Here is an 18,482-nt window from a genome sequence, read left to right as displayed (position 1 = left end):
GGAAGAGAGTGTGAGAGAGTGTGTGGGAAGAGAGTGTGTAGGGAAGAGAGTGTGTCGGGAAGAGAGTGTGTGGGGAAGAGAGTGTGTGGGGAAGAGAGTGTGTGGGGAAGAGTGTGTGTGGAGAAGAGAGTGTGTGGGGAAGAGAGTGTGTAGAGAGTGCAGTGAAGAGAGAGATTTGGTGAAGAGAGAATGTGTTGGAGACAGTGTGGTGAATAGAGAGTGGGGAAGAAAGAGGGTGTTGTAGAGAGAGTGTTTGAAGAGAGAGTGTTTTCAAGAGACAGTGTTGGGAAGAGAGAGTGTGGTGAAGAGTGTTGTGATGCGAAATTGTGGTGAATAAAGTTTTTTTGAAAGAGTGCGTTGGAGAGAGAGTGTGTTGGAGATAGAGTGTGGTGAAGAAAGAGTGGGTTGAAGAGAGTGTGAGAGAGTGTGTGGGAAGAGAGTGTGTAGGGAAGAGAGTGTGTGGGGAAGAGAGTGTGTGGGGAAGAGAGTGTGTGGGGAAGAGTGTGTGTGGGGAAGAGTGTGTGTGGGGAAGAGAGTGTGTGGGGAAGAGAGTGTGTGGGGAAGAGAGTGTGTAGAGAGTGCAGTGAAGAGAGAGATTTGGTGAAGAGAGAATGTGTTGAAGACAGTGTCGTGAATAGAGAGTGGGGAAGAAAGAGTGTGTTGTAGAGAGAGTGTTTGAAGAGAGAGTGTTTTTAAGAGACAGTGTTGGGAAGAGAGAGTGTGGTGAAGAGTGTTGTGATGCGAAATTGTGGTGAATAGAGTTTTTTTGAAAGAGTGCTTTGGAGCGAGAGTGTGTTGGAGATAGAGTATGGTGAAGAGAGATTGGGTGGAAGAGAGTGTGAGAGAGTGTGTGGGAAGAGAGTGTGTGGGAAGAGAGTGTGTGGGGAAGAGAGTGTGTGGGGAAGAGAGTGTGTTGGGAAGAGAGTGTGTGGGGAAGAGAGTGTGTGTTGTACTTATTAACATACCTCGGATATTGTCCCCGATATGCTCATTAATGTCCGTAATTTGGCTTCTCTTATTGTTTTAATAGGTGATACTGGTGGAGCTGGTGGTTCTAGTATGTTTTTTGCTTCTTGTAGAATTTCACTTGTAAGCGTTAAAGGTATCATCCTTGATATTTTTGTATGTTTGGTTAATAGTACAACATAGTTCTTTGCCAGGAAATTCCTTATAATAATTCCATGTCCTTGTTTGGTTTAATTGTAAAAATCGGCATTATAGCATGTGGTTTTAATAAAACCACTTTCATCTGCTAGGGCAAGGTGGTATAAGGTTTTGTCTTCTTTTTTAGCATTTTTGTAGTTTGTTTTTGGAGAACATGTTACAATATTTGCTCTTATTGCCTTCTGAAAAGGTTTGCTCTCATCTTGTTTTCCCATCTTAATTACTTGTATAGAAATCATCTGAAATGAGAATAAACTGTGAGTATACATTTTGGATATAACTGGTGAAAACATTTTACCTTATCCTAAATTAACATATTACATTTTACAACAGGCTTATTAAATAGAGAGAGTTATGTAGTGAGAGAGAGTGAGAGAGAGAGTGAGGTAGTGAGAGACAGAGAGAGTGAGGTATTGAAAGAGTGAGATAGTGATGTTGAGGAATGTTGTGAGGTAGTGAGATAGAAACAGAGATTGATGTTTTGAGTTAGTGAGATAGAGAGAGAGTGAGTTAGTGAAATAGAGAGGGTAAGTTATTTAGTGTGATAGAGAGATTGAGAGAGTGAGGAAGTGAGATAGAGAGAGAGTGATGTAGTGAGGTAGTGAGAGAGTATGTTAGTGAGTGAGTGATGTAGTAATCTTTTGCGAGAGTGAGCCGTGATATAGTGAGATAGTGAGAGTAAGATAGTGAGATAGAAATAGATTGAGTATTGTAGTGAGAGAGAGAGAGTGATGTAGTCAGTTAGAGAGTGAATCTGTGAGGTAGTGTGTTAGAGAGTGATGTAGTGAGAGAGTGAGGTATGTAGAGACATTTATTTAATGAGGTATTGAGAGAGATAGTTAGTGATGTAGTGTTATTGTGATGCTGTTATTTCGAGAGAGTTGAGTAGTGAGGTAGAGAGTGAGTTAGAGAGAGTGATTGAGTTAGTGAGACAGAAGTAGTGAAGTAGTGTGAGAGACAGTGAGGTAGTGAGAGTGAGTTAGTGAGAGAGAGTGATGTAGTGATAGAGAGAGTTAGGGAGAGAGAGAGTGAGGTAGTGAAAGAGAGAGAGCCAACCACACACACATACAGACCCATACACACAGAGCCACACACACACAGAAAGTGTATCACTTAGACATACATACAGAGCCACACATACTGAGACAGCCATGCACACAGAGAGCTATCAACACAGATATACAGGGCTACAGACATACACATAGAGAGCCACTGACGTACACACATATAGAGTCACCTAACACATATACTGAGCCAGCCACATAAAGATAGCGAGTCACCCATACACACATATATACAACATGCTTATTAAATTGCTACCCATAAGGCTTTGTGATCACTATAATATGACTCTAATATACCATAGTGGCTTAAGTTTACATTACTATAGATATGATCTAAAGTAGATTTGTAGTCAGTTGTATATTCTGATATTTTCTGCTCACATTTGAATTCGTTTAGCATATATTGTAGCAGTAGGTCAGCATTTTGTGATGATTGTGTTAAATCTATGTTGAAGTCACCCATTATGCAGTAATTATAATTAGGGTAAAAGTTCAATATTGTACTTAAAACTTGTAATAGTGTTTGTATCTTTACATGTGGTGGTTTGTATAGTATAACAAACAAGTAGTTGCAATTATTAAGCTGCAGAGTAAAATGTAGAATGTCAATTCCGTGTTGGGTTTCATATATAGGAATTAAGAGAATATTTTTTCTGTAGTAAATTGCTATCCCATGGTTTGTTACTTGATGGTGGAATTTATCAAATATTAATAGATGGTACTGTTCTATTAAGAAAGTATTGCTATTTGCTGTTCTAGTAGTGTTTATTTCAGTGAAGCATAGAATATCTGCATTCATTATATTTGTGTCTGCTTTTATAGCTGTGTAATTCTTTTGCAGTGAACGTATATTTTGTACTATAACATTACACATTTGGCTGTAGTTACATAATTGTGGTACAGATATTTGTAATTGCATATCTGTCCTTAATCTTGTCATTTCGTCATGTACTTTAGCTTGTACAGCTATTTTGTCTGGGTTAAAGTTTTTAATATATATGTTAGCTAATGATTTGGCTCTGCTTAAAGCCACATAATGCAAATGATGTACTTTGCTATTGTTAAAGTGGATGTAAAGTGGTTCAATAGTTTCTCCTTGTGTTCTATGTATAGTACGTGCAGATGATTGTCGTAGGGGAAATTGTTTGCGTATAATTGTTATAATTTTTTTTGTAAATTGGAAATGCCGCGATACAATATTAGTGCTATATATGTGTTTATTTTCTTGCCTTGTATATTTACCAACATTTTCATTATCAAAATGAATCCATATAATATTAGGGGTGTTATTTATAGTTTCTACAAATTCAACTATGCCTGTAGCACCATTTGTTAAGCCATAATTAACATTAATATTGTTAGTAAGATCATATCTTAATTTTAAGGCAATATGGACAATGAATGGCAGGCCCATTGTTTTTGTTGAGTCTGTAGGTAATTGAGTCAGGATTTTTTTTAAACTATTTCAGTTAAGTCAGATGCAACAGTATCTACTGCTGTTGCTGTGTAAACAGGGTATTGTATTATATGTTGCAATAAAACTGCACTATTAATGCTAATAACTTCATTGTTAGTTCCCATAATATAAGGGATAGTTTTGATAATGTTTTCTGGTGGTTCTAATTCTCGTGTTTGTATCTGTATTATATCTTCATTAGTTTGTTTTCCTATCTGTTTAGTAGTTCAGCAAATGGTAAGTCATTGAGCTGTCTCATAATTTTAGTTAACTCAAATAACTTAAAATGTTCTTGCCATAGGTTAGTACTTAATGGTTTGTATGAAGATCTCGAGTTTTCAAATATGTATGGGTCAAATACTGGCTTTAATTGATAAAAATCTCCAAATTGCTAAAATTGATACACCACCAAAAGGGAGGTTAGACATTTTTATTTCTTGTAGTCTATTATGTATAAAATTGAATATATTTGCCCCTACCATTGAGATCTCATCAATTATTAATAATTTAAGATGCATTAATTGGTTTTGTAGTATGCTCCTGTACTCATGAGTTAGTGGTTTGTAATTCAGTGTTTGCGAAACAGGTATTTTAAAAGTACTATGAAGTGTTTTACCATGAATGTTATGTGCTGCTTTGCCCATTGGAGCTGTAAGCAATACATATATGTTGTCAGGATTTTCTCCTGCTTTAGTATTGTAGTATCGTAGTAATGTTTGGTAAAGTGCTGTAATGAGGAAGCTTTTACCTACTCCAGCACCACCTGTACAAAATGTGTAGCAGGGTGTTTCTTTTGTTTTTATCCAATGTAAGTGATGGTATATAAAGTTAAGTTGTTCATTGGTAAGATTTTGCATTATACTGTTATATTGGTCATCTGGTATTAAATTATTTGTTAGTGCTTCTTCAATACTTGTACTTCTAATGCCTAAATCGAATGATAAGTCATATATTATTTGTTCATTAGCTCGTACCTCTGGACATATGTTGTCATCATTTTCTATTTCTGTTGGAGGTCTAAGTAATGGGTCTAATGTACTGTTTTCATTTTCGTTTGTTGTTAGTGTTTTATTATATTCATTATGATAAAAGTCAACTGTGCTTTGAATTTTCTCTATAGCGTTCATAATATGTTTCTTTATGACCAATTATTTGATGTTCAACTCTCCATGGGTAATAAAGCATTATCAATTCTCTATAATAATTTTCTGAGTCATTGTTTTTGTTAAATCTACAATAGCGAATTATTTTTTGCGTTTTGTATAGTCTACTTCTATTGCTTCATTTTGCAGATTAATCTCAAGTTCTTCCTCATCTGAGCTATAAAAGTTATTTTCTGCGAGAACATTTTCATGGTCTGTTTCTTTTTACATACATAGATGCATAGTCAGCTAATGTACATGTTTCTAATATTTCTGGGCGTTTGCTGTACTTTACTATAATATTTTCATATTGTATGTTATTAGAAGTATCTGGCAATAAATTTATAGTCTCAATGTCTTTTAATAAGTATGTACGCTTTTCTTGTGGGCTTGTATTAATGAATACAAAAGATCTAGAACTTTTCCGTAAAGGAATTTGAAGTATAAGATAGGCAGCTTCTTGTGCACTTATTTCGGTACAGTTTAAGAATTTGTTACCTATATGCTTAAATTGTTCTTTCATACTTGGATTGTGATATACTTCTTTTGCAGCTTGTGCAATTAATCTGCTCATTCCACGTTGAGATTTACTAATATATGAAACTATATATACAGCACAGGCATATGCATCTAAGATGTATTGTATATCTATGTTTGCTTGCCATGCTTGTAAAATTGTAGGATTGTAGTTATTAATAAAGCATTCAGCTGGTGTTCTTTGTAGAAAAATAGTTTTCTTTTCAATTATAGACTGTATACATTTAAGATACTGTTTTAAATCTAGTTGCATTGAATCTAAAAACTGACTGAAAGAGTAAGTTTGGAGTTCTTGTGTGTTCATAGTTAGATGTATTAGTTCAATTTGCTGAAGGAGTTCTTGATCTTTTTTGTCTACCTCTAATTGTTCTAAAATATCAGTTTCTGGCATTGGATATTTTGGGTACTGATATTTGCATGTTCTTTTATGTTTAATACGACAATTTTTTATATGCCTGTGCCTTTGAATTTGTGATGTAGTGAGATAGAGAGTGAAGTAGGGAGATAGAGAGTGAAGTCGTGAGAGAGTGAGGTAGTGATAGATAGTGATGTAATGAGGTATTGAGAGAGAGAGTTAGTGAATTAGTGAGATAGTGATGTTATGAGATAGAGAGAGTGGTGTAGTGATGTATATAGAGTTAGGTGACCGTCCTGAGCTCTTCAGAAGCGGTCGCTCCTCACGCTGCTCCCTGCTCTGATTGTGGTATCGTAGCGCTATACTGCCAGACTGCTCTTTGCTAGCTCGCATTGCTCCTGCAATTATTAGTGCCTGATTGCTGATGATATTTGTATCGTAGCGCTATATTGCTAAAGTGCGCATTCATTATCATTCAATTGTGCTTTGCTGCCTTTGCCTGATTAATTCATTTGTGACTGATTGTGCCGGTGCCACTGCCCATTTCATAGCCATTATTATAGTTGTGCCCCAATCTCGTCCTGTTTGGCTTTTGGCTTGCTGCCATTTTGTTGTTTGTTGTTGTGCCTCCCTGCCCGGCTCTCCACCCCGCTCCCGCCTCCCAGCTGCTCCTCCCTCGCTCCGCCCCCTCCACTATCCACATTTGACAGACGCATTTGCGCGCAGCGTTAACGCGCAGTGGACGCGCCCCATGCGCGCCGAAGGTGCGCCAAAGGTAAGCCCGTCTACGCCCGTCCGCGCCTGGACCGCACCCAGCGCCAGACCCCCTGGCCCCCGCAAATTCCACTCCACCCGCATAACGTACGACGCCGCATCCCTCTCAGCTCTTAACCCCGGCCGGCTCCAATACTGCTACCGAGCCACCCCAAGACACACCCATGGACCTTTCCCCTGCCACTCCTGCAAGTTCGACTGCATCAGGCCTCACACCAAGTCCACTGACCCCAAACAGAGCCACGACACTAACCACCTGAAGTGCATCCTGCTCAACACCCACTCGGTCCACAGATACGCCATCGAACTTTGGAACCTACTAGACACCACACCGCCGGACGTCGCCTTCCTTACAGAAGCTTGGATGAACGCCTCATCAACACCCGACATCGCCATAGCCATCCCGGACGGCTACAAGAACATCCGAAAGGACCGCATCAACCAAACAGGAGGAGGCATCGCCATCGTCCATAAGAACACCATTCGCATCACGACCAGCTCCGATGACTACCTCACAACCGTCGAACACCTTCACTTCCAGATTCACACCGACCCTAAAACAACACTCAGAGGCACCCTCATCTACAGACCACCCGGACCCCGCACACAATTCAGCGAAGACATCACTGACTTCATCAGCCCACACGCCCTCCCCTCCGAGGACTACATTCTACTGGGAGACCTCAAATTCCACCTGGAAAAGAAAAACAACAGCAACACCACCACCCTTCTGGACAACCTCGCCAATCTCGGACTCAAACAACTTGTGGACACCCCCACCCACTATGCCGGGCACACGCTCGACCCAATCTTCACCTCCAGCAAGCACATCTCCTTTAATCACACCACAGCTCTCCATTGGACGGACCACAGTTGCGTTCACTTCAACTACAAAAAGACTACGACCCACAACCACCCACAACCAATTCCCCGGAGAAACTGGAACAAAATTACCACCGACCAGCTCTTCACATCGCTTCAACAAAACCCTCCTGCAAAATCATCGGACCCAAACCAAGCAGCCACCAACCTCACACAATGGATCACCCTCAGCGCAGACGAATTAGCACCCTTGAAAAACCATCAAATCAAGCAAGGCAGCAAAAAAGCCCCCTGGTTCAATGATGACCTTAAAAAATCCAAGAAGACCTGTCGCACCTTCGAGAAAGCCTGGCGAAAAAACCCAACCGCTGACAACCTGGCCACCTTCAAGAACGCCACCCGCAAACACCACCAACTGATCCGATCCACCAAGAAATCAGCATTCAAGGATCGACTCGACAACAACGCCCACAACAGCAAAGAACTTTTCAACATCGTCAAAGAGTTCACCAACCCCACCGCCGGCACCAACGACATCACTCCCTCCCAAGACCTCTGCAACTCTCTAGCCTCATTCTTCCACAACAAAATTGCTGACATACATAACAGCTTTGGAAACCAGTTCACCCCACCCACCTCCGAACTAAAACCCCCCTCCAACAACCTTTGCGCCTCGAACCCAATCACCACCGAAGACACCATCCGCCTGATGAACTCCATCCACTCAGGATCGCCAACCGACCCATGTCCCCACCACATTTTCAACAAAGCAGACTCAATTATCGCACCCCATCTCCGAGACGTCATCAACTGCTCCCTCAACTCCGCTACTTTCCCGGAAAGCTGGAAAGATGCCGAACTCAGCGCCCTCTTGAAGAAACCCACAGCAGACCCCACTGAACTTACGAACTACCGCCCAATTTCGCTCCTCCCATTCCCTGCCAAAGTCATTGAGAAAGCCATCAACAGTCAACTCGCCGCCTTCCTCGAATCCAACAAATCCCTCGGCCCTTCACAGTCCGGCTTCCGAGCCAAACACAGCACTGAGACCGCCCTCATCGCAGCAACAGACGACATTCGAACTCTACTGGACAACGGAGAAACAGCAGCCCTCATCCTACTTGACCTCTCCGCAGCCTTCAACACAGTCTGTCACAGCACCCTTATACAACGCCTCAGCAACGTCGAATACAAGGAAAAGCATTGGACTGGATCATCTTGTTCCTCACTGGAAGAACCCAGAGAGTCCGCCTCCCCCTCTCCCCCCTTTTAGATCAGAGGCCACCGAAGTCATCTGCGGCGTACCACAAGGATCCTCACTCAGCCCCACCCTCTTCAACGTATACATGAGTCCCCTTGCATCCATCGCGCGCCAACACAACCTCAACATTATCTCCTACGCAGACGACACCCAGCTGATCCTCTCCCTCACCAAAGACCCAAACACCGCCAAAACCAACCTACACGAAGGGATGAAAGAAGTAGCCGAGTGGATGAAGAACAGCCATTTAAAACTGAACTCGGACAAAACGGAAGTCCTCATCTTAGGAACGTCCCCCTCCACCTGGGACGACTCATGGTGGCCAACGGCCCTGGGAACCGCACCCATACCAACGGACCACGCACGTAACCTGGGCTTCATCCTGGACTCTTCCCTCTCGATGACCAGACAAATCAACGCCGTCTCATCATCATGCTTCAACATCCTACGTATGCTCAAAGAAATTTTCCGTTGGATCCCCACCGAAACAAGAAAGACGGTCACCCACGCACTGGTCACAAGCCGACTGGACTACGGAAACACCCTTTACGCCGGAACCACAGCCAAACTACAAAAAAAACTCCAACGCATCCAAAACGCCTCAGCCAGACTCATCCTAGACATCCCTCGCCATGCTCACATTTCCGGTCACCTGAAAGACCTCCACTGGCTCCTCGTCAACAAGAGAATAACGTTCTGTCTCCTCACCCACGCTCACAAAGCCCTCTACGACCTGGGACCCGAATACCTCAACACTCGCCTGTCCATTTACACCCCCACCCGCCAACTACGATCGTCCAATCAAGCCCTCGCCACAATTCCACGCATCCAAAGATCCAACATGGGAGGAAGATCCTTCTCCTACCTAGCGGCCAAGACCTGGAATTCTCTCCCCACCCACCTCCGCCTTACACAGAACCACCTCTCCTTCAGAAAACAACTAAAAACTTGGATATTCAATAAGTAAAGTTCCACCCTCCCTCAAGCGCCTTGAGACCCTCTGGGTGAGTAGTGCGCTATACAAATTCTTAACTTGAACTTGAATTTGAACTAGGTGGAGATAGTGAGTTAGTGAGAGTGAGTTAATGAGATAATGAGAGAGAGAGAGTGAGGTAGTGAGAGAGATGTAGAGAGATAGTGATGTAGTTTTAGAGAGAGAATCAACACATATACATATAGACTTAGTCACAAAGAGGTAGACATACAGTATGTCAGTCACCCACACATACAGAGCCACCCAGATATACATACAGAGCTACTCACACATATATACAGAGCTATACAGATACAGAGCCACATACATATACACATACATAGCCACCCACATACACATACAGAGCCACCCAGCACACATACTGAGGCATTCACATAGACATAGAGAGTTACCCATACACATATAGAGGCACCCAAAAACACACACAGAGGCACCCACGTACCCATTGAGCTATGCATACATTGAGCTACACACACTCAAAGCCACACATACACATAGAGCCACACAGGTACACAAGTACATATTTTTTGGTACTTACTTCTATATGTGTATTCTGAGTAGTATTCAACATTTTTTCATTATTACATTCGTGGACGGTCAAGTGTGTCATTTTCACATAAGTTCCAAGTGTTATTGGGAATCCTGTTGCATTTCTCCACAATGTTATTTTAACAGAGTCTGTCATGTCAATAACTGTAATAGATTTTAATTTTGTTTCTTGTCCTGACACAAAAATGATTTTAGTTTCTTCTTCCTGTCAAAGAAAAAGTAAATATTAGTATTAATTTATTTTGTATATATAGTGTTAGTATAGCAGACAGAGTGCGGTGCAGACAGAGTGCGGTGCAGACAGAGTGCGGTGCAGAAAGAGTGCGGTGCAGAAAGAGTGCGGTGCAGAGAGAGTGCAGTGAAGAGAGAGTGCAGTGAAGACAGAGTGCGGTGCAGAGAGAGTGCAGTGAAGAGAGAGTGAAGTGAAGAGAGAGATTTGGTGAAGAGAGAATGTGTTGAAGACAGTGTGGTGAATAGAGAGTGGGGAAGAAAGAGTGTGTTGTAGAGAGAGTGTTTGAAGAGAGAGTGTTTTCAAGAGACAGTGTTGGGAAGAGAGAGTGTGGTGAAGAGTGTTGTGATGCGAAATTGTGGTGAATTAAGTTTTTTTGAAAGAGTGCGTTGGAGAGAGAGTGTGTTGGAGACAGAGTATGGTGAAGAGAGAGTGGGTGGAAGAGAGTGTGAGAGAGTGTGTGGGAAGAGAGTGTGTAGGGAAGAGAGTGTGTGGGGAAGAGAGTGTGTGGGGAAGAGAGTGTGCAGGGAAGAGAGTGTGTGGGGAAGAGTGTGTGTGGGGAAGAGAGTGTGTGGGGAAGAGAGTGTGTAGAGAGTGCAGTGAAGAGAGAGATTTGGTGAAGAGAGAATGTGTTGAAGACAGTGTGGTGAATAGAGAGTGGGGAAGAAAGAGTGTGTTGTAGAGAGAGTGTTTGAAAAGAGAGTGTTTTCAAGAGACAGTGTTGGGAAGAGAGAGTGTGGTGAAGAGTGTTGTGATGCGAAATTGTGGTGAATAAAGTTTTTTTGAAAGAGTGTGTTGGAGATAGAGTATGGTGAAGAGAGAGTGGGTGGAAGACAGTGTGAGAGTGTGTGTGGGAAGAGAGTGTGTAGGGAAGAGAGTGTGTGGGGAAGAGAGTGTGTGGGGAAGAGAGTGTGTGGGGAAGAGTGTGTGTGGGGAAGAGAGTGTGTGGGGAAGAGAGTGTGTGGGGAAGAGAGTGTGTAGAGAGTGCAGTGAAGAGAGAGACTTGGTGAAGAGAGAATGTATTGAAGACAGTGTGGTGAATAGAGAGTGGGGAAGAAAGAGTGTGTTGTAGAGAGAGTGTTTGAAGAGAGAGTGTTTTTAAGAGACAGTGTTGGGAAGAGAGAGTGTGGTGAAGAGTGTTGTGATGCGAAATTGTGGTGAATAGAGTTTTTTTGAAAGAGTGCTTTGGAGCGAGAGTGTGTTGGAGATAGAGTGTGGTGAAGAGAGATTGGGTGGAAGAGAGTGTGAGAGAGTGTGTGGGAAGAGAGTGTGTGGGAAGAAAGTGTGTGGGGAAGAGAGTGTGTGGGGAAGAGAGTGTGTGGGGAAGAGAGTGTGTGTTGTACTTATTAACATACCTCAGATATTGTCCCCGATATGCTCATTAATGTCCGTAATTTGGCTTCTCTTATTGTTTTAATAGGTGATACTAGTGGAGCTGGTGGTTCTAGTATGTTTTTTGCTTCTTGTAGAATTTCACTTGTAAGCGTTAAAGGTATCATCCTTGATATTTTTGTATGTTTGGTTAATAGTACAACATTGTTCTTTGCCAGGAAATTCCTTATAATAATTCCATGTCCTTGTTTGGTTTAATTGTAAAAATCGTCATTATAGCATGTGGTTTTAATAAAACCACTTTCATCTGCTAGGGCAAGGTGGTATAAGGTTTTGTCTTCTTTTTTAGCATTTTTGTAGTTTGTTTTTGGAGAACATGTTACAATATTTGCTCTTATTGCCTTCTGAGAAGGTTTGCTCTCTTCTTGTTTTCCCATCTTAATTTCTTGTATAGAAATCATCTGAAATGAGAATAAACTGTGAGTATACATTTTGGATATAACTGGTGAAAACATTTTACCTTATCCTAAATTAACATATTAAATTATACAACAGGCTTATTAAATAGAGAGAGTTATGTAGTGAGAGAGAGTGAGATAGAGAGTAAGGTAGTGAGAGACAGAGAGAGTGAGGTATTGAAAGAGTGAGATAGTGATGTTGAGGAATGTTGTGAGGTAGTGAGATAGAAACAGAGATTGATGTTTTGAGTTAGTGAGATAGAGAGAGAGTTAGTTAGTGACATAGAGAGGGTAAGTTATTTAGTGTGATAGAGAGATTGAGAGAGTGAGGAAGTGAGATAGAGAGAGAGTGATGTAGTGAGTTAGAGAGAGAAAGTGAAGTTGTGAGGTAGTGAGAGAGTATGTTAGTGAGTGAGTGATGTAGTGATCTTTTGCGAGAGTGAGCCGTGATATAGTGAGATAGTGAGAGTAAGATAGTGAGATAGAAATAGATTGAGTATTGTAGTGAGAGAGAGAGAGTGATGTAGTCAGTTAGAGAGTGAATCTGTGAGGTAGTGTGTTAGAGAGTGATGTAGTGAGAGAGTGAGGTATGTAGAGACATTTATTTAATGAGGTATTGAGAGAGATAGTTAGTGATGTAGTGTTATTGTGATGCTGTTATTTAGAGAGAGTTGAGTAGTGAGGTAGAGAGTGAGTTAGAGAGAGTGATTGAGTTAGTGAGACAGAGAGTGAAGTAGTGTGAGAGACAGTGAGGTAGTGAGAGTGAGTTAGTGAGAGAGAGTGATGTAGTGATAGAGAGAGTTAGGGAGAGAGAGAGTGAGGTAGTGATAGAGAGAGAGCCAACCACACACACAGAAAGTGTATCACTTAGACATACATACAGAGCCACACATACTGAGACAGCCATGCACACAGAGAGCTATCAACACAGATATACAGAGCTACAGACATACACATAGAGAGCCACTGACGTACACACATATAGAGTCACCTAACACATATACTGAGCCAGCCACATAAAGATAGCGAGTCACCCATACACACATATATACAACATGCTTATTAAATTGCTACCCATAAGGCTTTGTGATCACTATAATATGACTCTAATATACCATAGTGGCTTAAGTTTACATTACTATAGATATGATCTAAAGTAGATTTGTAGTCAGTTGTATATTCTGATATTTTCTGCTCACATTTGAATTCGTTTAGCATATATTGTAGCAGTAGGTCAGCATTTTGTGATGATTGTGTTAAATCTATGTTGAAGTCACCCATTATGCAGTAATTATAATTAGGGTAAAAGTTCAATATTGTACTTAAAACTTGTAATAGTGTTTGTATCTGTACATGTGGTGGTTTGTATAGTATAACAAACAAGTAGTTGCAATTATTAAGCTGCAGAGTAAAATGTAGAATGTCAATTCCGTGTTGGGTTTCATATATAGGAATTAAGAGAATATTTTTTCTGTAGTAAATTGTTATCCCATGGTTTGTTACTTGATGGTGGAATTTATCAAATATTAATAGATGGTACTGTTCTATTAAGAAAGTATTGCTATTTGCTGTTCTAGTAGTGTTTATTTCAGTGAAGCATAGAATATCTGCATTCATTATATGTGTGTCTGCTTTTATAGCTGTGTAATTCTTTTGCAGTGAATGTATATTTTGTACTATAACATTACACATTTGGCTGTAGTTACATAATTGTGGTACAGATATTTGTAATTGCATATCTGTCCTTAATCTTGTCATTTCGTCATGTACTTTAGCATGTACAGCTATTTTGTCTGGGTTAAACTATGCCTGTAGCACCATTTGTTAAGCCATCATTAACATTAATATTGTTAGTAAGATCATATCTTAATTTTAAGGCAATATGGACAATGAATGGCAGGCCCATTGTTTTTGTTGAGTCTGTAGGTAATTGAGTTAGGATTTTTTTTTTAACTATTTCAGTTAAGTCAGATGCAACAGTATCTACTGCTGTTGCTGTGTAAACAGGGTATTGTATTATATGTTGCAATACAACTGCACTATTAATGCTATTAACTTCATTGTTAGTTCCCATAATATAAGGGATAGTTTTGATAATGTTTTCTGGTGGTTCTAATTCTCGTGTTTGTATCTGTATTATATCTTCATTAGTTTGTTTTCCTATCTGTTTAGTAGTTCAGCAAATGGTAAGTCATTGAGCTGTTTCATAATTTTAGTTAACTCAAATAACTTAAAATGTTCTTGCCATAGATTAGTACTTAATGGTTTGTATGAAGATCTCGAGTTTTCAAATATGTATGGGTCAAATACTGGCTTTAATTGATAAAAATCTCCAAATTGCTAAAATTGATACACCACCAAAAGGGAGTTTAGACATTTTTATTTCTTGTAGTCTATTATGTATAAAATTGAATATATTTGCCCCTACCATTGAGATCTCATCAATTATTAATAATTTAAGATGCATTAATTGGTTTTGTAGTATGCTCCTGTTCTCATGAGTTAGTGGTTTGTAATTCAGTGTTTGCGAAACAGGTATTTTAAACGTACTATGAAGTGTTTTACCATGAATGTTATGTGCTGCTTTGCCCATTGGAGCTGTAAGCAATACATATATGTTGTCAGGATTTTCTCCTGCTTTAGTATTGTAGTATCGTAGTAATGTTTGGTAAAGTGCTGTAATGAGGAAGCTTTTACCTACTCCAGCACCACCTGTACAAAATGTGTAGCAGGGTGTTTCTTTTGTTTTTATCCAATGTAAGTGATGGTATATAAAGTTAAGTTGTTCATTGGTAAGATTTTGCATTATACTGTTATATTGGTCATCTGGTATTAAATTATTTGTTAGTGCTTCTTCAATACTTGTACTTCTAATGCCTAAATCGAATGATAAGTCATATATTATTTGTTCATTAGCTTGTACCTCTGGACATATGTTGTCATCATTTTCTATTTCTGTTGGAGGTATAAGTAATGGGTCTAATGTATTGTTTTCATTTTCGTTTGTTGTTAGTGTTTTATTATATTCATTATGATAAAAGTCAACTGTGCTATGAATTTCTAGATAGCGTTCGTAATATGTTTCTATATGACCAATTATTTGATGTTCAACTCTCCATGGGTAATAAAGCATTATCAATTCTCTATAATAATTTTCTGAGTCATTGTTTTTGTTAAATCTACAATAGCGAATTATTTTTTGCGTTTTGTATAGTCTACTTCTATTGCTTCATTTTGCAGATTAATCTCAAGTTCTTCCTCATCTGAGCTATAAAAGTTATTTTCTGCGAGAAAATTTTCATGGTCTGTTTCTTTTTTTCCTTTCCTATTTTTTTTTTTACATCATACATAGATGCATAGTCAGCTAATGTACATGTTTCTAATATTTCTGGGCGTTTGCTGTATTTTACTATAATATTTTCATATTGTATGTTATTAGAAGTATCTGGCAATAAATTTATAGTCTCAATGTCTTTTAATAAGTATGTACCCTTTTCTTGTGGGCTTGTATTAATGAATACAAAAGATCTAGAACTTTTCCGTAAAGGAATTTGAAGTATAAGATAGGCAGCTTCTTGGGCACTTATTTCGGTACAGTTTAAGAATTTGTTACCTATATGCTTAAGTTGTTCTTTTATACTTGGATTGTGATATACTTCTTTTGCAGCTTGTGCAAATAATCTGCTCATTCCACGTTGAGATTTACTAATATATGAAACTATATATACAGCACAGGCATATGCATCTAAGATGTATTGTATATCTATGTTTGCTTGCCATGCTTGTAAAATTGTAGGATTGTAGTTATTAATAAAGCATTCAGCTGGTGTTCTTTGTAGAAAAATAGTTTTCTTTTCAATTATAGACTGTATACATTTAAGATACTGTTTTAAATCTAGTTGCATTGCATCTAAAAACTGACTGAAAGAGTAAGTTTGGAGTTCTTGTGTGTTCATAGTTAGATGTATTAGTTCAATTTGCTGAATGAGTTCTTGATCTTTTTTTTCTAGCTCTAATTGTTCTAAAATATAAGTTTCTGGCATTGGATATTTTGGGTACTGATATTTGCATGTTCTTTTATGTTTAATACGACAATTTTTTGTATGCCTGTGCCTTTGGAGTGGTAATAAAGACTCTATATTTGGATCTTTTGTTTTTGCACATGTTACATACTTATTTATAATAGTAATAACTTCATTGAGTTCTGAAGTTTCATATTGTGGAGCATTCTCGATCCATATTATGGCATGTATATGTGGGGATCCTCGTTGTGGGGATTCTACTCTATAAAAGTAATCTATAATTTTGCCTATTGGATTACTTTCATGTAATAGTATACAATTAAATAGTTTTCTAACTTGGAAGTCAAAATGTCTTGCACAAGTAATAGGATTTTGTTGTATTAATGTGCATTTTGTTTCCCATGACATATTTTGAAATTCTTCTTTTGTACATTCCTTTTTGTTTTCACTACGCAATAATATGTTAATTAAATGATACCATTTTGTTTCAGCAGCTGATAAAGTTAAAAAGAAAGTTGGTATCCCTAATTGTCTAATCATAGCAAATAGATCTTTTTTGCATTGCTCCCAATATGGTGGTGAACTACGTACAGTTTTAAGTATTTTGTACCCCTCATTAAATTGTAGAATCTTGTCTAATTTTTGTTTTATGTCTTTTGCAGTTATAACATGCCCATTATAAAAGTATTTCCTAAGTGAGATGTATATTTTGCTATGTATTTGTTTTATGCGAAACTTTGTCAATTTAAAGAAAATATTTGTTATAGACTTTGCTACTCTTTGATCATTACTCCTTAATTCCCATTGACAAATTGTGCTGTAATGTACTGGTACATGCCTTTCTTTATTTGTTGGCCTTCGCTTGCCACAAAATATTGTAGGGAAAGCTAAATATTCTGAATCTATGTCTTCATAGAGACCTCTTGGTGTGTTATGTTCTGCAGGTGCTAAATTTAAAATATTATTGTTTTCTGTAGTTATTGTTTCATTAGTTAACATAGTATCTAAATTCCCTGCTGCTATGTTGTCTTCAGAATCTGATGTATCGATAGTATCAGAAGTGTCATTACAAGGTGTTATATTTGCAGGTGTATATTGCCAATCTGGATTAATGGTGACTCCATATTCTTGGAACATACTGCTATTAGTTGCTAAATGTATTGCAGCCTGTTTAACTTTATTTGGTCTCACATTCTCCAAATGTGTATAAGATTTGTAACTTAATTTTCTTTTTAATATAATGGGAATTGTCATGTTATCATTAATTTGCCTAGGTAAAACAGTAACTGTTGTCATAACATCTGCAGGTACATTAACTAATGCACCTGATAGAGATTTTTGGAACCCACGTGGTAGTGCTCTAATTTGTAAAAAAAGGTATTCTTGGCGATACTAATCTTTCTTCTAAATTATGCAACTGTAAGGCTGCTGGGATATCAGGAAAAGTCATACCATTATAAAAAGAACAAGGTGGAATTTTGTTCTTAGTAATATAGGTGTAACATGTTTTACATATCTCATCTGTTTTGAATTTGCTAATGTTACACAGTATGAATTTTGCTTTCTTTGTAATACTGTGTGTTTTTAGTAAATTTTGTTTATGCCATAATTGATTGCAAATAGTGCAAACAAACTCAGGACCATATGTGATTTGGGCGTGAAAGCTACTTATTATATCAGTTGTGGTTTGTAACCTTATATTAGTATCAGTGTTATGTGTATTTTCTGCTTCTTGTGTATGCTTTCTTTTCCTGTTATTTTTTTTGTACTTGTATCCTAATAGTTTGTGTTTGTAATTGATCACTATGTGTAAATGATATTGTTAGTACATTGTTATTGCTATTAGTTATGTTGGAAGTGAAATTAGTGTGTGTTGTCAAAAGCTCTTCATTTGCTTGACTATTGCTGTTTACTGTGTTTGTAATTGCATTTTCTACTTGTATGTTTGTTGTTGGAATATGTGTTAATGCATTTACAGATACCTTTGTAGTATGGACATATTTGTTTTTTGTAGACTTCATTTTATTTTCACTATTGTTTTTTAGTGTTGTGTTAAGTGATTTTTTGCTAATTGTTATTATTTTCACCGGAGTTAATTGTAAATTAATGCTCCGTGAATGTGTTAGTCTTTCTTTATTAGTTAACTTTATGATGTATTGTACAAGTTCATTAATAGATTCTATTTCTATAGCAATACATGTTCCATTAGGATGTGGTATTGCTTGTTCATCCTGGCTATGTGAATCAAATATAAAGTATGCATGGCTAGTTTTAAATACAGAAATGGCATTTTTCTCAATACAGATTAATACATAATTTTCTA

The 18,482-nt window shown here is 38.5% G+C and overlaps 1 protein-coding gene across 1 annotated transcript in view; it reads right to left on the bottom strand.

Annotated features, from left to right (window-relative positions):
- Window positions 1-10,270, bottom strand: part of LOC144826331 (uncharacterized) — a 30,429-nt gene extending 20,159 nt beyond the window's left edge. The window contains exons 1-2 of the mRNA XM_078684671.1: window positions 10,108-10,270; window positions 966-1,403 (exon numbers count right to left, since the gene is read on the bottom strand). Of these exons, the coding sequence (XP_078540797.1) occupies window positions 966-1,109 (144 nt within the window). The 5' untranslated portion in view covers window positions 1,110-1,403; window positions 10,108-10,270. The remainder of the gene's footprint in view (window positions 1-965; window positions 1,404-10,107) is intronic.
- Window positions 10,271-18,482: the final 8,212 nt, after the last annotated feature.

Source organism: Lissotriton helveticus, chromosome 3_2 (assembly GCF_964261635.1).
Source record: "Lissotriton helveticus chromosome 3_2, aLisHel1.1, whole genome shotgun sequence".
Lineage (NCBI taxonomy): Eukaryota > Metazoa > Chordata > Amphibia > Caudata > Salamandridae > Lissotriton > Lissotriton helveticus.
Note: the sequence above shows the minus strand (reverse complement) of the source record. Positions and strands in the feature narration are given on the sequence as shown.